We start from the raw sequence: 23,725 nt of genomic DNA, 5'->3' as shown, positions 1-23,725 counted from the left end.
AGTTAAATATAGTGGCTATAGTGGTTTTTATTATTTGGAATATGATGATGGAGTGGTACCAGTATAAATAAATATACCAGTATAAATAGATATTCATTGTGTCTACTGGTGGTGGTGATGTTGGTCAAACTATTAGTTCCCCAAATTATGATAGTCTGTTATTTTTAGAATACACTCTCATGAAAAGGTGTTTTCTGTTTGGGACTGTGCATTTTTGATAAATAGACGCGCTTCCAATAACAAAATGAATACATTTTGCCCCATTTTGCTAAAAGTAAACTATACTTTTTAGGGGCAAAAATACTAAAAAATGTGAGATCATTATGTATATATGTTGTGCAGATTTAAATGGGACTTATTAGCCAATCAGATGATAACTTTGTGATGTCAGAGGTCAGAAGTTAAATAGCACTATGTAATATGTTGGGTGTGTGAGGCATGGGATTGGTTATTGAGTGTGTGGTGTTTTTCCTCTTATTTACCAAACTGGTTCTTGGCGACCAGCGGGTCGGAGACGCAGGGCGGCCCGCAGCCGAACTTGTTCTCTGCGGTGACTCTGAAGATGTACTCCTTCCCCTCGATCAGCTTGGTGACGGGGTAGCTGGCGCCCTTCAGGGTGGAGGTGACGGTGATCCAGCCGATCTCGTCGTTCCTGTTGTCCTTCTTCTCCAGGATGTAGTTCAGGATCTCGCTGCCTCCGTCGTCCTCGGGAGGCTCCCAGTTACAGATCACAGAGGTGTTCCTGACCTCGTCGAAGGTGAAGTTGATGGGAGCGCCGGGCTTGTCTGAGCATCACAAAATAATTAGACTGTGTTAGATTCAGGTCATTCAGTTTTTAATCATACAAATCAGGGGTTTTAAGTTTTTCGCTGGGTCCCGAAATGAGAAACGTATTCAGCTCAGCTCATTTAAATTTTGTCATGTGACTCAAACTGAGTAAAACTTCCTGTTACTCCTGTAAAATGGGGACCAATGAGAGGCAGGATGTAAAGGATGTAAACTGATTCAAATCGTTTTAAAAGTCAGGCCGTCTCACCATATTTTACCTATATGGAAAAAACGGACGCCACTGATATTGTAGTTTTGTAATACTGACCCCATATTATATATAGCTTACTTGTTTATTGTTTGTAACTTTTTAATTTTATATATATTTTTTTTGTATGTTTTTCTTACCATTCATTATTTATTATTATTTATTTAATTTTTATCATTTATTGTATCTTTTAATTGTATTTATTTATTTATATATATATATATATTTTTTTTGTATCTCACCTACAATTCTTGTCACGTTGACTTTACTTATATGTACATGTAATTGTTTGTGAAATCTATTCTGTTTTATTACTAAATGGTACAATAGGGATGAGGCTCTGTTGGAGCAGAAACATGGGGGGGGGGGTATATTGTGTTTATCCAACTATCTGATTTATTGCATTTTGTATGACTTTAAATACCAATAAAAAGACCTTGAGCAAAAAAAAAAAAAAAAAAAGTCAGGCGGTCTCACCGAGGACGTTGACGACACAGGAGGCGGTGGCGACGCCGTGAGGATTCTCCACCTGGATGGTGAAGGTTCCGTGGTCGAGCCGGACCGAGTCGCGGATCATCAGCGCCGTCTGGCCCTTCTTGGTCTGGTCCAGACCCAGACGCTCACGCAGAGGGGTCACGAACTCCTCCACCGGCTCCGGCACCTTCAGGGATTCAATCAATCCATTCATTCAACAATGAATTATTTATTTATTTATTTTTTTAAACATCTCTTTATTGAATTTTCAAAATGTTCTGGCATACATAATACATCATATAATATACAAAAATATAAAACCGCCCTCCCCTTTCCCAACCCCCTGGTCTCTCCTACTCATCCTCCCAATCCACCCCACCACCCAGTCCTACCCCCAGTCCCATCCCAGTAGGCTTCAACAATGAATTCTACTGTTTAATATATCAGTTGTACATTTGAATGTACAGGTTTGCACTCTGACTCTACGGACACAAACCTTGGACTTGGTCTTCTTCTTGACGATGGGGACGATCTTCTTGGTGGGCTCCTTGGTGACGTCCTCCTCGTTCCTCAGCCAGGTGATCTTGGGGTAAGGCGAGCCGGAGACGTAGGCGTCGATACGGATCTCCTCGCCCTTCTTGATGCAAACGCCGGACTGCACGCGGGCGTGGAGGGTGACCTTCGGTTTGTCTGGAACGAAACATCAAATGAAGGAGATTTACTAAGAGCTTGAATTGTGTTTTAGTGTTGAATCTATTGTGTAAACCACAGTGATGATGTGGTAACCCAGGTTGGGTGGTTGTGTAGGACAGTGCATCATGGGTATGGACTAGAGGTCTTCACGGGTCTACCCGGACCCTAGGATCCGAGACCCGACCCGGGACCCGTACGGGTTCGTTGAGCAGCGCCAGCGAGTCGGAGCGGAGGAAAGGCGCAAGATGGAAACCTTCTTCACTGAGGTGAAAAATAAGCTATAAACTATTGTTTTAATCATCCATTTAACATGCAATTTAATTTCCTTGTCACTCAGCCTGTTGTAGCTACGCAGCTGCTAGATTCCATTATGGAGTCTCACTGCCATCTACTGGACAAACTGTAGAACTTGGCAAGTCGGAAACTTGGCTGTTATTTTGATCTCCTTTTATTAGGCACCATATGTTGTATCTGACATGATAAACGTTTTTAGCAGTAGAACGGCATTTTAAGTAGCACTTTTAATTACTGGGTTTGTCGGGTCCATAAAATAGACCTGACCCGATCCTCTCTCCTCTCGGACATGCACCGGGTCGGGTCTGTAATATCTTGGGCAAAAACAGGTCGGTATATATATATTTTTAAAAATGATCGGGTCCAATCGGATCTCGGAACGAGAAGACCTCTAGTATGGACTGCATAGCTGGTGATGGATATGAAGTTGGCATTTCTACACATTTAAGAGTTAACTAGATGAGGTTCCTTCAGATGTTTTGGTATTTTGTGGAATACTAAAAGCATAGAAGCAGCAGCTTTTCTGACCAGACAGACAAGTTAACTGTGAATGTAGAGAACTAGAGGATGTTGTTTATCGTCCTCTGCTGGGTGTGATGAACCCTAAACCTCCCTCAGCCTGATAAATGGTTTTGTCCGGTTGTAGTTTTTCATACCGACGGGGTCCGCGGCCTTGATGGGCTGCGAGCTGCGGGACGGCTCGCTCACTCCGGCGGCGTTCTCGGCCCGGACCCGGAACTGGTACTCCACGTCCTCCGTCAGGCCCGTCACCACGTAGGAGAAGCCCGGGACCAGGTTGGGGTTGACCCTCTCGAAGCGGTCCCCGTCCTTCTCCATCTTCTCCAGGACGTAGCCCTGGATGGGACAGCCGCCGTCGTAGTCGGGGGCTTTCCATGTGACCGTGACGGACTTGGACGTCGGGTCGCGGGCCTCCACCTGGATGGGCGGGTCTGGTTTTTCTGTGGATTAAGTATTAAACAACATTAGTAGTGATTGTGAAAAGTTTTTGCATCTTGAGATATGGAATGATTATCGATACATTTTTTTTTAAAGCATTATGAGATATTAATCGAGAAACAATGATAGGTACTGTATGTATTTACTTGACGACATTAAAAGGCTTGTTTGTAGCTAGCAAAAAAAGCTATCGCAAGGAAACGGGGTAAAGTGGATCCCCCTACTCAGGAACAATGGATGGAGACAGTAGAGGAAATCTACATAATGGAAAAACTGACATTTCGATTGAGGTTGCAAGAAGCACAGCTGGAAGAAAAGTGGGAGAAATGGACATGATTCAAGACCCAAAGCAGCAACGATGACAACTGATTTATAGACAAAGGTCAACTGATTTAGTGGATGAAACCCAAACAAAAGCCCTGTTTTTTTGTTTGTTTTTTTTCTTTTTTTTTTTGTTTGTGTACATGTTTAACTGTTGGTTTTACATGTTTATAAATGTTGAACTCAATAAAAACTAAAGTGAAAAAAAAAAAAAGGCTTGTTTGGCTCAAATGGGAAAACGGCTCTTACGCTTGATCTCCTCGGTGATGACCGGGTTACGCAGCTCCAGGTATTCCCCGGCGCCGACCTTGTTGACGGCCCGGACCCGGAAGTGATACTCGCAGTTCAGGTAGAGGTCCTTGACGTCGCAGGTCAGGACGTTCTCCCCGGACATGACGGGCACGTAGGTCTTCTTGGAGGCCTCGCGGCGCTCCAGGGTGTAGCTGGTGACGGGGGTGCCGCCGTCGTTCTCCGGGGCTTCCCAGCTGACCTTGCAGGAGTTCTTGGTGACGTCGCTGGAGCTGATGTCCTTACACTGACCGGGAAGACCTGCAGGGTTCAGAGAGCCAGCGTTACCTCCAGAGAGAGACGTTAAGGTACTTTTATTAAAGTATTGAAGGAAAGTTCCACCCTTGGATACTCTCATTTATGATGTTCAATGCTTTCCAGGAGTTATTTTGTAAAGAAATGTTTATCCACTTTCCCTCAACCTGCCTTGTTTACTTCAGTTACTGATTTCCTACTGATTTCCCAGAGTGCCTTTCGCTAACCCCCAGAAAACTTGGGTCATGCCCCTTGTCTTGTGGCTGCAAGGCATTCTGGTCTATTGATGCTGCTGTTGGTGGAGAAATCGCTGTCTCTGCCTCTTCTACATTGCCAATACTGTTTTTTTTTGTGTGTTTTAGGGTGGACTTTTCCTTAAAGGGACCTTTATTAAGATATTATGGTACCACAGTATTACTTCATATACATAGATGACATCGGTGATTTGGTTCTTGCAGCTTTTTTCTTACGATTTAGTGATTTAGTGACCTTTAAGTCCCTTCTTAAAACATACTGTTATCGGAGAGCCTTTCCTGATTTTACTTGAGTTTTAATTTCCTTTGAACTGTCTTTTATTTCCTTTAAAACATGTTTTTCTTTTCCTATTCTTATCTTTTCCTACACTGTATTGGTTTTTATACACCAAATTGTTTTTATCTGTTTTCTTTTAAAACCTGATGATTTTATGACTTGTCTGTTTTTAATTTTTATTTTGCTGCCTTTGTGAAGCACTTTGTAATGTGGATTTTGAAAAGTGCTCTATAAATAAAGATTATTATTAATATATTTAAATTAGACGATAAAATGACACTTTCCTCCTCTCCTGCTATCTTTCCTCGGCCTCACTGAAGTCATGCAGTGGATGACTTCAAGGAGAAGTGAACAACAAGCCACCATTATATATATCTAAATATATATATATATGTTTCCCCGGGACAGCAGCCCAGGTCCAGGCAGTGTTAAGGAGAAAACGTCCTACCGATGACTTTGACGTTAACGGTGCCGGTGGCGGCGCCCAGGCTGTTCTCCAGGTTGATGACGTAGGCCCCGGCGTCGGCGTGGGAGCACCGCAGCAGCTCCAGGTGAGCGCTGCTCATCTCCACCGTCATGGAGAGCCGGTCGTCCGCCTTGCACTCCGCCGCGTCCTTCTGCCACACCATCTTGGGCGTGGGGATGGCTCTGTAGGGGATGTTGAGGTGCAGCTTCTCCCCCTCCACCACCACCACGTCCTGCGCCTCCAGCTCCATGGTGGGGGCGCCTGGGGACAGAGTGTCAGTAGTTAGGGTTTAACCTCTCTGGAAGACCAAACTATTAGATATGGAAGAGGATTAGGGCCACATGTGAAAAATTCACAGAATTCTGACTTTAAACTCAGAACTCAAATACATTTTTCACATGTGGCCCTAATCCTCTTTGTAATTTTTTGTTCTTAATTCTTTGTAATCAGACATTTCTCTAACCAAATAAAAATAAATGTTGTTAACATCAGTGCCAAGACTCTGGAACAGCCTCCCGCAAATGTTCGACTGTCAAAATCAAAGTGTTTTGTTGTAGGAAATTACTGAAGACTCACCGTCTCTGTCAAGCATTTTCTTAATTTGATAAGCTACATCTTTTCATTGAGTATTTTTTTTTTCACTTTTCACTGTGTATTATGTGGAGCATCTATATTTATTTCATAATATATCCTGTTGCGTGTCCAAATTTGTCTCATAATTTGAAGCACTTTGTGACCCTCTCTCTCTCTCTCTCTCTCTCTCTCTCTCTCTCTCTCTTATATCTTTTCAATAAATAAAATTTGAGAGGAACATGACTGACAGACTAAATGTTGGGTGATGAGAGAATACGGTTCTCGCTATTAAACAAACTGAACCAGTTCAACAGTTCAACAGGATCTGGCCCCTTCTCCAATACATTGATAACTCAAACTGATCAGTTGTATAATATCGATGGCCCCCTTTGGTGTGACAAGATGTAAAGTCCCGGGAAGGTGGGAGGGGGGGTGGGATAAGGGGATCGTTGTATACATGTCTTTGTTTTTGTTTTGTTTTTTCTTTTCTCTCTGTTTGTTTGTTCTGTCTCTAACTCTAAATCACTGGTCTGTAATACTGAATGTATTTTTACGATTGCTTCCTCAGTAAAAAAGATTTAAACACTAAATGTTGGGTGGTGCTCACAGTCTGGATCCTTGGTGAAGACCTTGTCGGAGACCTCGGAGGGATCGCTGACACCGACAGAGTTGATGGCCCGGACTCTGATCACGTATTTCTTCTCCGGTTTGATCCCGTCGTCGATCCTGAACTGCAGCTCCTTGACCGGCCTGTTGTTGACCCTGAGCCACTTCAGCTCCGGGCGGGCCTCGGCCACCTCCACGTGGTAGCCGGTGACGGGGCAGCCGCCGTCCTTGACCGGAGGCTTCCAGGTGACGTTGATGTGCTCCCTGCTGGCGTCCGGGACCTTCACCTCCTGAGGAGGAGACGGGGCGCCTGGGGGGGGGGGGGGGGGGGGGGGCAGAGAGACACCCTGTTCACACTGGACTCTGAAAGGTTTGTCTTTATGCCAGAGTCGTGAGAAGTGCTTTAATAATATTTCCATATCTTCGTTGTAGTATCGGATTTTCTACGATGATATGTGATTTAATATTCTTCTATCTATGAAGTTCTTTATGCTGATGAAATGTACTGTATATTTACATTTTAGTGCATTATTTTGCCTCTATTTTGAGAGGGAAATTTGTTCCTTCTCTATCTTTATTATCAATTTCATTACATTTACAGTATTGTCAGTTTACTTAATTTTCCGAAAGTCCTTAGACCTTTATTATTCTTTTACACTGTGATTATCATGCATGTCCACAAGAAACTTCCACGACTGTTTTTATGGCGACTCACTGGTGGCGTCCTCGATGGTCAGGAACTCAGTGGGTTCGCTCGGGTCTCCGACTCCGGCCTCGTTCTCGGCCCGGACCTGGAACTGGACCTCGGTCCCCTCGTCCACGTCCGTCACCTTGAACTGGGTCTGCCGGTCTGGAGTCTTGCAGCACTTCATCCAGCGGGTTCCGAGCTTCTCCTTCTTCTCAATCACATACCTGGGGAAACAAAGAATAAAACGTTTTGAGCTCGTAGAGACGGTTTAGAAAAGCCTGGTGTCGCGTTTCATGAAATGAGACGATGGAGACGACCCGGGTTCAATTACCAACTCATGCAAGTTTTCAACTGGGAGGGCGGTTTTCATTTTCAGATAAAACACAATGTCCAAAACCTTACCTTGACCATTCTTTTGTTCTTTACCGTTTGGTTGCCTGAGCACAACCCTAACTTTAACCAAAGTTGTTTTCCTTGCTTTAACCGAACTATCAAAATTTCATGAGACTGTGTCGGCATTTCCAGAACCTGTCCGGAGCTGCTGGAGACGTAAGACGAAGACCAGCGAGCATCATCACATCTAATCCTACGTCTAAATTCTTTCATAATGTACATTTTCTCGTACGAGTCTCCACAGCAGTTTCACAGTTAGTTTGCTGACTTACCTGGTAATGGGTCTTCCACCGTTGCTCTTGGGGGCTTCCCACTTCAGCTCCACATGTCTCTTGGAGACCTCCAGCACAGTCAGAGCGTACGGAGGTCCAGGAGTCGCTGCAGAGGAGCAGAGGGAAACCTTTCTGTCATGTCAGCACCAGATCCCCCTTCACCTCACAGAGCCACTCAGGTTCACACTTTCTACACTTTCTATGACGCCCATGTCTATAATGCATTATAAACATACTTATAATGCGTTATAATCTGCTTATAGCACTGTATAATTATAGTTATAAGCACTCATAAATATTCATAATGCTTTATAATAATAATCATAACACATTATAAAGCATTTTATAATGACTTATAAGGTCAAGTATCATAATACTTCATAATTGCTGGTCATTCACTGACATTTTTTCGCAAGGATCATAGTGTATCATAATTCTCATAGTTGTAATGCATTATAATCATTTTATAATGCATTATAATCATTTTATAATGCATTATAATGTGATTATAAGTTACTCTAAGTGGTCATTGGGTGCTTTAAGTAAAGTAATGAAATTCCTGAGGTCTAGGCAGATATAATACATTACAAGCTGGTGAGCAGATTATAACACATTATAAGTATGTTTATAATGCATTATAGACATGGGTGTCATAGAAATGATCACAAACCTCCCTGCCTCAATGTGTAACTGTCTTATCCTATTAATTTTTAACTTTGAACTTGTCTGTAACTCGACATCATTGTAAATGAGGGCAACCTCAATGGTTCTTCGAGTTTAAATGAATGAATGAATGAAAAACGTCACTGTCGACTAAATACAAGACAGGCATCAATAATCTTTAGAACACAGGTGATAGCGCTCATAGTCTAATTAAATAGAGAGCACTAGACATAGAAATAGATTCTAAAAATGGCTGAAAACAGGATGATAACTCACTGAAGGTGTCTTTAGCGAGCACGGCGTCCTCCAGCTCGCAGAACTCTCCCATCCCCACGGCGTTCTCTGCGGCGACGCGGAACACGTAGAGCGAGCCTTCGTTCAGCGGGGTCACGGTGTACTTCAGCTCCTTCACGGTGGTGTCCACGGTCTGCCAGGCCTTACGCCGGACGTCCCGCTTCTCCACCACGTAGTTGGTGATGGGGGAGCCTCCGTCGCTGCTGGGAGCCTGCCACTTCAGGTCGGCGCTGGTCTTGGTGATGTTCGCCACGTCCAGCCACTCCGGAGCGGAGGGAGGATCTGCCCGCCGCAAAGAAGGAAGAGGAATGAATGTGATCAGCAGTCAACAAGTCAACAGTCAGTTGATATTATTTCTTTATCTCCTATCAAGTACAGCAGGGATCTTAAATGTCTTCAGCCTGGGAGTTTTGGTCTTCTTGGGACCCAGGTTTGTCAACACGTTGCTGTTGTGAAAACCTTGCAACTCTAGTTTAGATTTGATTTGGTTTTAACTTGTGTTTTAAATTCTTTGGCCGTTGAGCTTATGAAACCCTTTCAGAAGCCCACTGGATAAGCACAAACACACATGGTTGTCAAGCTAAAAACAAGGCAGTTTTTCTGAGCCCCTGAACAGCTGACATTTTGGAGATACGAGGTTCTGACCCAGCAGTGCCGACATGCTGCACTCCTCTCAGAAACTTCCACCCAAAGCAGTGAGGTAAAATCTTACAGAGTCTCTCCTTGCAGACGACGGGCTCGCTGGGATCGCTGGGCTCGCTCTCCCCGGCCTTGTTGACGGCTTTGACCCTGAAGGAGTACTCCTGCTTCTCCACCAGGCCCTTCAGGCCGTGCTCCGTCTGGGGGACGTCCTCGGCGATGCGGATCCACTCCTCGCTCCCTGTCTTCTGGAACTCGATGATGTAGCCCTCGATCTTGGCCCCGCCGTCGTGCTCGGGCCGGGTCCACGTCAGGAAGGCAGAGGTCTTGGCGATGTCTCTGACGAAGGGCTTGCCAGGAGCCCATGGAGGATCTGAGGAAGGTTTCGTTAGAATCATTTAACAAGTCAGTGAACTCCTCTGATGCGGCTTGTACTTTGATTTTCTCAAATGTAATTGTCGGACAACATCAAAGCAGCCATGAAACTGCAGCTTTGGACAGAGTAACGACTTGACGGACAGATGTGTGACTCACCGATCGGATCCTTGATGAGGACGGGATCCGTCTCCACGCTGGGTTTTCCGGGTCCAGCCAGGTTCTCGGCCAGAACGCGGAACCTGCACTTCTTCTTGGTGGGGAGGCCCTTCACCCTGCAGCCACACAGCAGCAAGGTCAGTCAGCTTCAAGCAACAATTCACAACTTTTTCATATAAATAAATAAATAAATGTACTACTGTCTACCACACACCAGTGATTCAACCTGTAGCCAGTTCATGAAAGCATTTGCTGTTCTATTTACGACAAATCTTGTTTAAAAAAGTTCATGTTCCTGATTTAGATTTGATAGGTACTGAGAATGGAGCTTTAATTGAATACCTTTTTGATAATGTGTTTGCATTCTCTGAATATCTCTCTAAAGCATGGGATAGGAGGAGAAAAGTAACATATGATAGATAAATTCCTCATACTCTATTCTATATGGATTGCAAACTATATTGGTTTATGAACTGGATCAAATATACAGTGTTTGGCACTAATGGATGCAGGTGCAGATTCTGTCCTGTTTGGTTTGTATATATCTCCTGGAGGGTTATTTGTGGAAGGTTTATGTTTATGTTTGGATGATGTTTATGTTTTTTGTTTATGTTTATATTTATATTTGGATGATATCTATGTATTGTGCTGTTAGATGATGGTGGGTTAACATGCCAGAATGTTTGGTTTGTTGTTAGTTAATGTGTCTGAATAATTCCATGAGGGAGGGGTCATGTAAATGACCAGACACGAAAATGAAATATTCATTCATTCATTCATCAATTCATTCATTCTGTGAACACCAGTGAGAGAGTTCCTCTTTCCCGGGAAAAATCCTGCTGCAAAGGAAGTGATGCGTTTTATGTTTACAGAAAAAGCAACAGCGTTTGGTTTTTTTTAGAAATATAAGAGGGTAGAAGAAATATATGTTGGGCCAGTGTGATTGCATGCAAAGCACCAAAGCGATAACCGCTTATCACCAAAATGTCCTTTTTGGAGGCGGGGCTTTGTCTTTTTGCTTTGGACGCAGACGTTCTGCGAGCGTTACCTGAAGGTTGTCTCTGTGATGGGCAGCTTGTTGCATCTGACCCACTTGTCGCTCTCCGGGTCAAACTTCTCGATCCAGTATCCGGTGATGGGGCTGCCGCCGTCCTCGTCCGGCTCATACCAGGTCAAGGTCACGGCGTCCTTGGCGATGTCAGAGGGCGTCACTCTGCTGGGAGGACCGGGAGGATCTGGAACACACGGAGAGTCAGGTCAAAATAAAATACTGGAGAAATACCGTATTCTAAAACCATTTTTAAAATTTCCTGGTTTGAACAATATTGATTTTTCCACTTTTCTGTAACTGTTATTTATCCACACTGGGGCCCCTAACTGATTTCCTCCTTGTTCTTAACATTTAGCTTTTGTTGTTAAGATTTACTATATTTATGATTTATTTAATGTCCAAGGCTTTGTAGTAGAGATTAAAGTACGGAAGAGGATTAGGGCCACATGTGAAAAATGTATTTGAGTCCTGAGATTAAAGTCAAAATTCTGAGATTTAAGTCAGAATTTACTTTTTTCTCGGAGTTCTGACTTTAAACTCAGAATTCTGACTTTAAACTCAGAATTCTGACTTTAAACTCAGGACAAGGTGTGCGACTTAAAAGTCAAGACTAAGACTAAAAATTCTGAAAAAAAAAGTAAGAATTCTGACTTTAATCTCAGAATTCTAACTTTAAATCCTCTTCCGTATTAGAGACTGTTATGTTTTGTTTTTTGTTCTTTTTTTGTAATTTGCATTATGGTTAGGCAATGTCTTGAGTGGAGTTATAGATATGTCCATGCTTACCTTTGCTCTGTGTGACATCATGCCCACTTTGTGACCAATTATCCAATCACAGAAAGACATATGTGTATATATTGTGTTGAGGTTCATTTGTATCCTAATCTTGTTGAAGACCATCTGGTTGATAAAGGTTTTTTTAAATTACTTTTTTACCAGCAGACAGAGTGTGTTTTTTTTTTTTCCCTCAATTGGAGATTTAAGTTTTTACATTTTACCAGCAAGAACTCTCCAGTCGGGCCTGATGTAATAACGGTCGATGACTCACCGAAGGCGTACTTGGCGACGATTGGCACGTGCTCCGCGGGTTCGCCGATGCCGTACTGGTTCTCAGCGCTCACCCTGAAGATGTACTCCTTCAGAGGGGTGAGCTTGCAGGCCTTGAAGGTGGTGTGCTTCACCGTGGCCGACAGCTTCACCCACTCCTCTTTGTCCATCTGCCGCTTCTCCACGATGTAGTTGGTGACGGGAGAGCCGCCGTCGTCTCTGGGCGGGTTCCAGGCCAGGAAGCACGACTCGTTGGTGATTTCAGAGATGTCGAAGGCAGCGGGAGGACCGGGCTTATCTGGAGAGGAACACGTCAAAATTACTGTCTGCAACCCACAATGATTACCAGACACATTAGTTAACCCTTAACTTAGTGACCCTTATTGTAAAGCATTTCTAAAATTATTTCCTGCCTTTTGTGTCACCATGATCCAGAGGTGTGACCAAGTCCACTTTGCTCGAGTCTTAAGTCAGTCTCAAGTCTTGAGGCACGAGTGTCAAGTCAAGTCCCAAGTCTAAATGAAGATTACCAAGTCAAGTCCAAGTCAAGTCCACGTCATTAATGTCAAGTCCCAAGTCACCAGAACCCAAGTCAGTCTCAAGTCTTGAGGCACAAGTCTCAAGTAAAGTCCGAAGTCTAAATGTAGATTACAGAGTCAAGTCCAAGTCAAGTCCACGTCATTAATGTCAAGTCCCAAGTCACCAGAACCCAAGTCAAGTCAAGTCCATGTCATTAATGTCAAGTCCCAAGTCACCAGAACCCAAGTCAGTCTCAAGTCTTGAGGCACAAGTCTCAAGTCAAGTCCGAAGTCTAAATGTAGATTACAGAGTCAAGTCCAAGTCAAGTCCATGTCATTAATGTCAAGTCCCAAGTCACCAGAACCCAAGCCAAGTCAAGTCTCAAATCTTCTCTTCATGAATCAAGTCAAGTCTCAAGCAATTCAAACTGTGACTCAAGTCTGACTCGAGTTCAAGTCCCCACCTCTGCCACGGTCACATCCTAACATCACTCGCACCTCAAAACTCACTGCATCTACTAAAACCATCACTGTATTCTGTGAGTAAGAGACTGGACTCAGTACCGAGGATGTTGACGTCCACGGTGGCCGTGGCGCGTCCGCAGGTGTTGACCGCCTCGATGATGTAGGTGGCCGTGTCTCCTCTGGTGGTGTTGGTGATGGAGAGCTTGGAGTGACCCGGCTGGGTGTCGATGGCGACGTGGTCGTCGGCCCTCAGGACCAGGTCCGCCTTGGTCCACTTCACTCTGGGGTCGGGCTTTCCTTTGACGTCGGCGGGAAGCTCGATCTTGGTTCCCGCTCTGGCGGTCAGTCCGGCCAGCAGCTTGACGTCCAGCTGGATCTCTGGAGCCTCTGTTAGAGTTCAGACAGGAGGGAGACAGAAGAGAGAATATGAACTGAAGAACTGCACGATCAAAGGGTCTATGTGTAATTTCTGGTCCAGTGCTGGCCTCTATCATTCACAGGGTTCCCACACTTACTTTGACAACAAATTCAAGGACCTTTCCGTGACTTTCAAGGTCTTGTTTAGTGAATTTCAAGGACTCAAAATTGTCACGTTTTGGGGCAAGACGTGATATTGGTCAAAACGAGACATCCGAGGCCTCATTTCTTTACTCACGATCTTGTCAATTCAAGAAATCACAGTGAAATCACTGAATTTAAAACTGCTGTTATATCGGCGCAAACATCCATCATAGTTTTTTCCTTAGAGTGTGAAGTGTTGATCCTAGGATCGACAGAGGTCCAGAGGCATATTGATGAATTTGGGTGTTATACTTTCATAATGAATCGAGGTCATCAGTCATTTTCAAAAACCTTTTATTTAACCTTTAAATTGATTTTATTTTTTCTCAAACCCACAAACTTTCAAGGATTTTCAAGACCCATGGGAACCCTGCATTCAGCGTTGTCATGACAACAACATGTTCTATCATGTCTATCATGAAAATCAAATGGCCAGAGGAGAAGGCTGTTGTTTAGCTGTGATTGAAAACTTTTTTTTGGGGTCTGGGTTAATCCGGGACAGCGTACCTTTAGCGTCCACAGCCTGGATCTCATCGGTGGCCCTGCAGGGTCTGCTGGCTCCCAGCTTGTTGAAGGCCCTGACCCTGTAGGCGTACCACTGGCCCTCAATCAGACCGCTCACCTGGAACCTGGGAGCACACATTCACAACATCTGTTAAACACAACTGTCAAAGGAAAATAAAGGGAAATAAATCATATAGTGGATGACTCTTTGAATATGAATGTAATATTTGCTTTACCTTTGAACGTAAAAAAGAAACCAACTGAAATGTGGTGCAGTTTGGCTTGTAGTTGAGATATCTAATGGGGATTAATCCACAAAATTGTGCCTTGTTGGTGCACCAAAGATCTCACTTAGCTACACATGCAGGCCAGAGTTTCCCCAAAAAGACGTTTCCCAACATCTCCAGGATTCTGTCCTGCAAAGTACGTTCTTTTCTACTACAATGGCTGCCATGGAGAAAACATGGCATAAGTACTGTTAGGCCTATTTGATTTATGCTATCTCTCTCTTCAGGCCTTTAGAATTATCAGTTTCTCAAAATTAAAGGCAAGGGCTTCTCTTAAAGTGAATGTGACTCGCTGAGAGCCCAAATCTGCAAAAACCTACTAATGTCACAAGAGCGAGAGTTTAAATACTGTCAGAGTCAGAATACGAGGATCTGGTCTTAGAGAGTTTTTGGTGCTCCAACTGTGAACCGTAAATATCATTATCACTGCAAAGATTTAAGATGAAGTGTTATGGAGAAGCTTCTTACTTCAGCTCGGGGATGGGGTCTCCGCAGGGTTCCCACTTGTCTGTCCCGCGCTGGCACTTGTCGACCACGTAGCCCTTGATGTTGGAGCCGCCGTCGTACTTGGGCGGCTCCCAGGACAGGAAGATGCCCTTGGCGCTCTTGTCCCTCCACTTCAGGTTCTCAGGAGGATCGGGCACAGCTGGGGAGCAGAACGCCACACAGGTGAACCTCTGGGGTCTTATCACGATCTAGCATCACTGTCAGGTGAAATCCTTCTATCTCAAACATGTCAGCTTTTCAGGAACTAAGAGAAACAGCCTTGTTTTTAGCTTGACCACCATGCATTTCGGAGTTTATCCAATTGGTTTTGAACGGGTTTCATAAGCCCGAGAGGTCCGAGAATTTTCTCAACTCCAAGAGAAGCATGTAATCCTTCAACTGAAGTTCAAACATGAAAATCACCAAAACTACGAGGTTTTCACATGACAATATGAGTACTGACTAATTTAACAATTTTTCATCAACTTTCACTTTTCAGCTCCAGTGCCGTCCATGAAGTGATGTTAGCTAATGATAAAGTCTTGTAAAGTGGTATCTTGTTGTACTCAGTTTACCTGTTTTTTTCCTCCTTCCTCTCCTTTTTTTTTTTTTTTTTACCTCGTGCTCTATTGTATTGCTCTTGCTGTAGTTGGTTTACCTTCTTTTTACCTCACTGTTTTAATCTCTTATTCTCACAAAAGCCCTTCTAGGGACAGGTGTTGCAAATTAGCATCCGCTATAAACACTATGACACTTGCATCGGATAGCTGCTCTCAGTTTGTCTATGTATATTGTATCTGTCCCTATCAAATAAACCATAAATAAATAAATAAGTCTGCAGAAGTGCTTCAGTCTGAGTTGAGCCCCTGCCTCTCAGCCTGCAGTCAGACTGATAGAAAGACTCACTGGCAGGAGAGGAGACGTTGACCGGCTCGTCGATGTAAGCCGGCTCTCCAGGTCCGCACTTGTTGCAGGCAGAGACACTGAACAGATACTCCTTCCCCTCCATCACGTCGGTCACTGTGTGCTCCAGGTCCAGAACGTCGGTGGCAACCTGGAACCGGTACCGCAACAGAATTAAGAGGGAAGCTACAGCAGAGAGAGTGCATCTTGCTGCTGTCAATCAAATATCTGCATGTGTATATCACTGGAACCGTTAAGGCTTGAGCATGTACCTTGACCCAGGTCTTGCGGGACACTTCCCTCTTCTCGATCTGGTAGTGGGTCACCGGACTTCCTCCGTCGTGCTCCGGAGCCTCCCACATCAGGTGGACGTGGCGTCTGGTCACCTCGGCAGCCTTGAAGTCCTTAGGAGCACTTGGGGATGCTGAGGAAAAAAAAAAATCACAATCATTCTACTGGACTAACTAACAAGATAGAAATAATAGAAATTTGAGATGCGAGACCCTGGAAGCGCTCCTACCAATGACGTTGACTTCGATCTCCCCGAAGGCGGAGGTGACGTCGTTCTCCAGGTGCAGGGTGTAGGTGCCTTTGTCCGGGCGAACGCTGGGGGTGACGGTCAGCTCTGTGTACGCGGGCTTGGTCACCATGGAGACGCGGTCGTCCCCGGCGACCAGCTCCTTGTCTCCGAAGGTCCACTTGGCGGTGGGGGTCGGGTATCCGGAGATGGGGACTCGGATGGTGAGAGGCTGAGGAACGATCACCTCCAGGCCGTTCCTGAACGCACTCAGGTCCAAGGTGGGACCGACTGGGGAGAGAAAAAAATGGTTTTTAATTTTGCTGTAATTTATTTAGAGAGTGGTAAAAATAAATCTAGCTCATTGATTGTCGTCTTTACTGTACTTTTGATTTGAGACCCTGTGTAACTCACTGGACATAACAAACATGGATTTATCAATGCCTAATGCTTAAATGGTGGATCTCTGTTCTGAGAAAAACTCTCAACTGTACATGTCTTGGTCCTGCTTCTACTGTTGGTTCTACTGTTGGTTCTATTGTTGGTTCTATTGTTGGTTCTATTGTTGGTTCTGTACCGTGGGGGTCGTCGGCCAGCAGGGGTCCAACCTGCTCAGCTGGATCTGAGACACCGGCAGCGTTCTCAGCACAAACTCTGTAGAAGTACTTCTGCCCAGACTTCAGACCGGACACCTGCACACACACAATAATAATAATAATGGTCACCAGTCTACTCAGTATGATGGAGTGAGCGCTCACAGTTAAAAGATAAAAAGCCAAAACTGAGATCTTCTTCATAAATGGTAACCCATTTATGAAGTCTTTCTAGGGCAACCTACTGGATCTAGTGCAATAATTACATTTATTCTAGTGCAACAAGTACACTTATTCTAGTGCAAAATTACATTTATTTATTTTACTTATTATTTTAGAACCTGTGTTGTTGGCTGTGGATGTTTGTTTGCTGAGGTTGTTTTGTTTCTGTTTTGTTTCCCTGTGTCTTCTCATTGCACTGATCAGGAGTAGCGCTCCGAATTTCGTTGTATTCTGTACAATGATATTAAAGACTTTCTATTCTATTCTATTTTATTCTACCTAGAAAAATTAAGACGATCGAAATGGATAATAGCTTTCTCAAAATGTAAGGCAGCCATTATCACGATGGTTTATTACTCAGAAGAGACTGTTACAGCATGAAGGATCAGCTTATTGAACTGGAGGTGTGTGGAGGCAGTACCCTGTAGGACAGGTCCTGGCACAGTCTGGCGTTGCAGCGGAGCCACTTGTAGATGCCGTCGTCACACTTCTCGATGATGTAGCCGGTGATCATGCTGCCGCCGTTGCTGGCGGGCGTCTCCCAGGTCAGAGTGACCCCCGCGTTGGTCTGGTCGCTGAAGTTCAGGTTCAGAGGCGGGCTCGGCCTCTCTGCAATCACAACACACACACATGTATTCAGGCTTCAAAACATACAAACAATCTGCAAAGCCGGGCTCAAACTTCCAATTTCTTCTAACTTTTTAGTTTTTTTCCTCTGTTGTTGCTTCCATAAACATAAAATGCATCACTATCGCTTTATCTAAATGTATTCATTTTTCCATTTTATCATTGTTCAAGTCAATTTTCAAAAGACTTTCCCATATGGTCAGATTGGCTTGGATCCAGGAGAAGGACTATGACTTCATTATCAGATTTATCTGTGGCTGCCTGTCATGTTATTGACAATCAATCAAATATTAAGAGTAATTTGGTAACACTTTACAAAAAGGGTCACTAAGTTAATGCTTATTAAGCATTAACTAACCCTTAATTAACAGTTAACTAATGTGTAATTTACTAATGGTGTTCATGTTAACTAAGGTATTAATTTATACATTATTTAATAGTTTATAAAGATGACTATTCAATAATGTATAAATTAATACCTTACTTAACATGAACACCATTAGTAAATGATTACCAGACACATTAGTTAACTGTTAATTAAGGGTTAGTTAATGCTTATTAAGCATGAACTAACCCTTAACTTAGTGACCCTTATTGTAAAGTGTTACCAGTGATTTAAATCTAGCTCCTCGCTCACCGATGGGATCCATGATCTTGACGGGCTCGGTGGCGGCGCTGGGCCTGCCGATGCCGGCCTTGTTCTCCGCCCGGACTCTGAAGATGTACTCCTTGTTCTCCACCACGTCGTTCAGAGAGGCGGAGCGGTCGTTGGCGCCGCAGACCATGGCCGCCTCCCACTTCACGGACGTCCTATCACGGAGCTCGATGATGTAGGCGGTGATCTCTGAGCCGCCGTCGAACTTGGGAGGCTCCCAGTGGACGGTCGCGCCGAACCTGTTCACCACGCCGACCTTGACGTTCTCCGGTGCGTCAGGCACGTCTGAGGGGAGAAAGCAAGCGCACCCAGGATTCATTTGGATTCACATTCCAAGTAATCTCTGATAATTTAATGAGAAAACTATACAATCATACAGTTACACTAAATCATAAATCACCCAGCTGAGTCCAGAGGTGGGATGGAACAAAGTAAAAATACTTCATTACTGTACTTAAGTAAGATTTTCAAGTATCTGTACTTTACTAAGTTTTTCTTTCACTGAAGACTTTTTACTTTTACTCACTACATTTCAAAAGAAACATCTGTACTTTCTACTCTCTACATTTTCAAAACAGACTCGTTACTCTCGGGAAATCATCAACTGATTTTCTAAAAAAAAAATATTTTCAGCGTCAGACGGCTTCTATCCCGGAAGCAGCTGATCAAGAGCCAGATGTGATCGGCTGCTTGTTCAGCAAAGAGACACCAAAAATTAGGGAAAGGGAGAGAGAGAGAGAAGCAACAAGAGAGAGAAGCAACAAGAGAGAGCATTAACGTTAGTGAATTCAGCTGCTAGGGTTCAGGTTCCTGATCTGAGCTGCAGACTCTTTCTCATCTGGGATTCAGAGGAACGCTCAACAGAAAACCAGTTTAGAACATTAGAAATGACTTTTTTAGAGAACGACTTTTACTTTGATACTTTAAGTAAATTTAAGACCACGTACTTTTATACTTTGACTTGAGTAAAGGATTTGAAACGGTACTTCAACTTCTACCAGAGTATATTTTTAAATGAGTATTTGTACTTTTACTTGAGTAGGGAATTTGTGTACTGCTACCACCTCTGGCTGAGTCTGGTTGGGTGTTACATTAAGCATGGAGACAGTATGGAAATGCTGCAGAAGGTACCGTGCTGAAGAAGGTAGATGTTAAGTGAAGAGCTTTGGGCTTTGCTTACCGAACTTGTTCTTGGCCTGGACGGCCTCGTCGGTGGTCACGGTGGGTCCGCTGCCCACCCGGTTGCGGGCGCAGACTCTGAACAGGTACAGGGAGTCTTTCTGCAGGCCGCTGACGCAGTACTCCGGGCTGTCGCCGCGGTCGGTGGCGAGCGTCCAGGTCTTACGCTTGATGTCGCGTCTCTCCACCACGTAGGCGATGATCTTGCTTCCTCCGTCGCTCTCCGGCTCCTCCCACGCCAAGCTCACCTCGCCGTCGGCGGTGTCGACCACTCTCAGGTTCTTGACGGGTCCCGGGACGTCTGGGAACCACAGACACGACGTTTAGAGACTTTTGACATCTTTTGTCCACAGGCATCTTTGATATTTATTTAGTCTATGAGATAACTGTTCCATCTGGACTCTAGTTGGACAGTTGGATGATGGATCTTTGTAAGTAATGTGTTGTCTGAATGTATATAATGTATATAATTGTTTGTTAAAATGTGTGTTTTGTGTGTCGGACCCCAGGAAGACTAGCTGACATCATGGCGTGAGCTAATGGGGATCTTAATAAACAAACAAACAAATCTAACAACCACAAACATTTCAATTAGCAACATCAACAAGGTAAACAACAAATTAACAAGGCAACAATCTATTAGTTGGTGCATTGTATTTGTCAGCATCTCATTATGCGTTTCAATCAACTATCTAATAAAGCCAATTAGACAATCAACCAGACCATGCTTAATAAGCATTAACTAACCCTTAATTAAGAGTTAACTAATGTGTCTGGTAATCATTTACTAATGGTGTTCATGTTAACTAAGGTATTAATTTATACATTATTTAATAGTCATCTTTATAAACTATTAAATAATATATAAATTAATACCTTAGTTAACATGAACACCATTTGTAAATTACACATTAGTTAACTGTTAATTAAGGGTTAGTTAATGCTTCTTAAGCATTAACTAACCCTTAACTTAGTGACCCTTATTGTAAAGTGTTACCCATTCATTTAATCACCAGACTCACCGATGACATCCAGGTTGATGAAAGCCTCTCCCTCTCCATGTTTGTTCTTGATGACCACCTTGTAGCGGCCCTGGTCCTCCTTGGTGGGGCTCTTCAGCCGGTACTCGGTCTTGTCGGCGGAGGTGTCTACGTTCTGGACGGGCAGACCGGTTCCCTGGAAGAACCACTCGGCGTCGGCCCGGGGGTAGGCGTCGTACGGGACGCTCATCACGAACGGCTTCCCGGCGTCCGTCACCAGGTTCTGGTCTGTGGTCTTGATCTTTGGAACGGCTGCAAATGAGATGAGAGAAGGTTAAGTACGAATGTCTGTGTCGGGGTTTTCAGTTCATTCATTCATTCATTCATTCATTCATTCATTCAGTCCATACTTTGACCATTTATTCATCCATTAAGACCCTCAATTCTATAATTCGGCCCATTCATTCCTCTGTCCATCCATCTAGCCAACCTCTTACTTCCTTGTGTGTATTATTAATTTAAAAATGGACATTTTACTAAAGGAAAATTCCACCCTTGGCTACTCTTACACTGTTATATATCTCATACTGTTATATATTACTCAAAACACAATATGTCTCTCTGTTGCATTGCATGCTGGTCTCTCTCCTGCTCCTGTGGTGGAGAAACTGGTCTCTCTCCTCTTCTCTGATGGATCTCTCCCTGTATGATTGTTGAACGTCTCTTGGTGCAAAATGGCGGCTCTAGAAAGAAGAAGCCCTCGCTCTTTGATTCTGAGGGACTGACACCAAAACCTGACGTTTACCACTGAGGTTTTACATCCTGAAACATTTTCTCATATCAAACTCCACTAGAGCTTCTGGAAACATCTGGAGGTGACGTCACCTCGTCTGTGATTGGCCGTTTATCCACCAAGAAGAAAAACACAACAAACTAAATGGTCCCAGAAATTCAAAGTACCATTAGCTGTTAGTTCTATAACAGTGTTTAAGTGTTTTAGGGTGGATTTTTTCCTTTAAAACTTCATTCAGCGATCACACAGGGAGTCGGTGTGATGTCACGGCGGTGTCGACTCACCTGCCAGTTCCAGCTTGGCCTTGGCGTCTTTGTCTTTGGCCACGATCCTGTACTCTCCCTGGTCGCGGGGCCTGATCTCACAGACCTGCAGTCTGTGGACTTTGCCCTCGCTGATCATCTGGTATTTGTCTCCCTGGACAATTATCATGTTGTTCCTCATCCACTTCACTTCCACTCTGTCCTTGTTGAGCTCCACCTCAAACACGATGTCTGAGCCCGGAGGCTCGAACACGTCCTGTGGCGGTCTGACGATCTCCACTGGGGTCTCTGAATAAAACACAAAGCTTTAGGATTCAAAAGAGAAATCCTGACCTTACTGGTTGTGAAATGGCACCGGAGTGAAATGAATAACTGACCTTCAACGAAGAGCCTGGCTCTGGTCCTCCTCTCGTCCACACCGCAGGCGTACTCACACTCATCATCAGGTCTGCACTCCTTAACGATCAGTCTACATGTCTTCCCGTCCTTTTCCATATGATATCTGCAACAAACACAAGACAAAAAAGTTTAAAAGTGCATACAAGAGCTTTTACAGAATTGATTATCTGTAATTTTAAACTTTTTTTTTTTTTTTTACAGGAACTCTTTTTTTCCCCCCATATGTTTATTGATTTTTTTCAATAATAACAAAAAACAATGGACAGCACAACAACACATTGCACATGTGGAGACAAGGGAAAAAGGAAAAAAACAATACACATAGCACATCCATACACCTACACACACACACACACACACACACACACACACACACACACACACACCAAGCATAGTCCTGGAAAGGCACAGTCAGAGTGATACGCACAAGGAATGCAAACAAACAAATACACAAAGACAACCAAAAGACGTAAAACAAAAGTTTCTCTTATTCTATACGGGTAACCATTGGTCAAAATGCATAAACAAACAGTCACCTTGCAGGCTTTCCCCCCCCCCCCACTTCTATTCATGTTCTGGCTCAACTAAGAAATTCCCCAAGTCCCTATGTTCAATAAAATGTATAAAAAGGCCCCATATTAAAAACTTTTGATTGACTTACTACTCTATGCAGCTGCAGTTTGTTTGGCTTGTGGAGTCCAGCTTTATCAGATAAACCCAAACAACAATTTAAACCAATATCAAGCCCACAGTTTATTCTCCCGCTCACCTCGGTCCTTCTCTGATCTCACGTCCGTTTCTGTACCATTTGACCGCAGCCTTCTCCTTGCTCAGCTTGCAGGTGAACTCGGCGTCCTCGAACTCGGTGACGGTCTGGTCTCTGAGCTGAGCCGTGAAGTCCGTGGGCGCCTCGCTGATGATCAGCTCGGCCGCGCACTTGTCGTCTCCGACCACGGCGGCGTACTCGCCCTCGTCGTCCATGACGCAGTCCTTCACGGTCAGGGTGTGCCGGAGCCCGTCCGCCCGGTACACCACCCGCTTGCTGAGCGTCAGCTCCTGGCCGGCCTTCATCCACCGGACCGTGACCTCCGGCCGGTTCACCTTGCAGGAGAAGCTGATGGTCTTCTTCTCCTGGGTCTCCACGTCCTCGATGGGGTCCAGGAACCTCAGTTTCTCCTCTGCGGGGGGGTCACGAAGCAAAATAGCAGAAGTTTATCGTGAGTTTATCGTAGCGTCACACTGAAGTAGAGCAGTAGAATTTTTAAAAGAAAGATAAAAACTTCTCTCTTCACTTTAGCCTTTAACTCGCTCTGACTCTCTGATCCAGGCCTCAAACTCTTTTCTGCACTTTGCTTCACACTTATGCTGCACTTCTTTTAAAATGTTGTATTTTACTTGATTTTATGCATTCTATGTACTCTATTTTTTAACTTTAATACCTTTTAACTTATTTTTACTATTATTATCATCAAGTGGGTTTTATTCTCCATCTTATTTTACATTAATTATGGCATTCTATCCCTGTTTTTATGCTCATTCTATGTCTATTTTCATGTGAAGATGCATTCTATGTATTCTATTCTCATCTTTATCTTATTTTCACTATTATTATCAAGTTCTATGTGAAGCACTTGGTGCATGTGATTTCTTTGTTGTAAAGCACTTTGAGCTGCATTTCATGTATGAAAGGTGCTGTAC

The 23,725-nt window shown here is 44.0% G+C and overlaps 1 protein-coding gene across 1 annotated transcript in view; it reads right to left on the bottom strand.

Annotated features, from left to right (window-relative positions):
- The window catches only part of LOC139655949 (titin-like), a 225,562-nt gene that overhangs the window by 101,171 nt on the left and 100,666 nt on the right, over positions 1-23,725 (bottom strand). Inside the window, 28 exon segments of the mRNA XM_071533376.1 lie at positions 483-785; positions 1,514-1,688; positions 2,001-2,200; positions 3,154-3,456; positions 4,025-4,324; positions 5,298-5,576; positions 6,496-6,804; positions 7,210-7,406; positions 7,848-7,953; positions 8,787-9,086; positions 9,517-9,816; positions 9,978-10,093; positions 11,026-11,212; positions 12,077-12,373; positions 13,158-13,445; positions 14,127-14,248; positions 14,879-15,056; positions 15,803-15,950; positions 16,072-16,223; positions 16,320-16,607; positions 16,894-17,008; positions 17,553-17,740; positions 18,396-18,698; positions 19,594-19,893; positions 20,615-20,884; positions 21,650-21,916; positions 22,006-22,130; positions 22,797-23,205. Coding sequence (XP_071389477.1) covers positions 483-785; positions 1,514-1,688; positions 2,001-2,200; positions 3,154-3,456; positions 4,025-4,324; positions 5,298-5,576; positions 6,496-6,804; positions 7,210-7,406; positions 7,848-7,953; positions 8,787-9,086; positions 9,517-9,816; positions 9,978-10,093; positions 11,026-11,212; positions 12,077-12,373; positions 13,158-13,445; positions 14,127-14,248; positions 14,879-15,056; positions 15,803-15,950; positions 16,072-16,223; positions 16,320-16,607; positions 16,894-17,008; positions 17,553-17,740; positions 18,396-18,698; positions 19,594-19,893; positions 20,615-20,884; positions 21,650-21,916; positions 22,006-22,130; positions 22,797-23,205 — 6,525 coding nt within the window.

Source organism: Centroberyx affinis, unplaced genomic scaffold, assembly GCF_046629955.1.
Source record: "Centroberyx affinis isolate AG114_WGS23_722 - 3 ecotype Tasmania unplaced genomic scaffold, CSIRO-AGI_Caff_v1 ptg002362l_1, whole genome shotgun sequence".
Classification (NCBI taxonomy): Eukaryota; Metazoa; Chordata; class Actinopteri; order Beryciformes; family Berycidae; genus Centroberyx; species Centroberyx affinis.
Note: the sequence above shows the minus strand (reverse complement) of the source record. Positions and strands in the feature narration are given on the sequence as shown.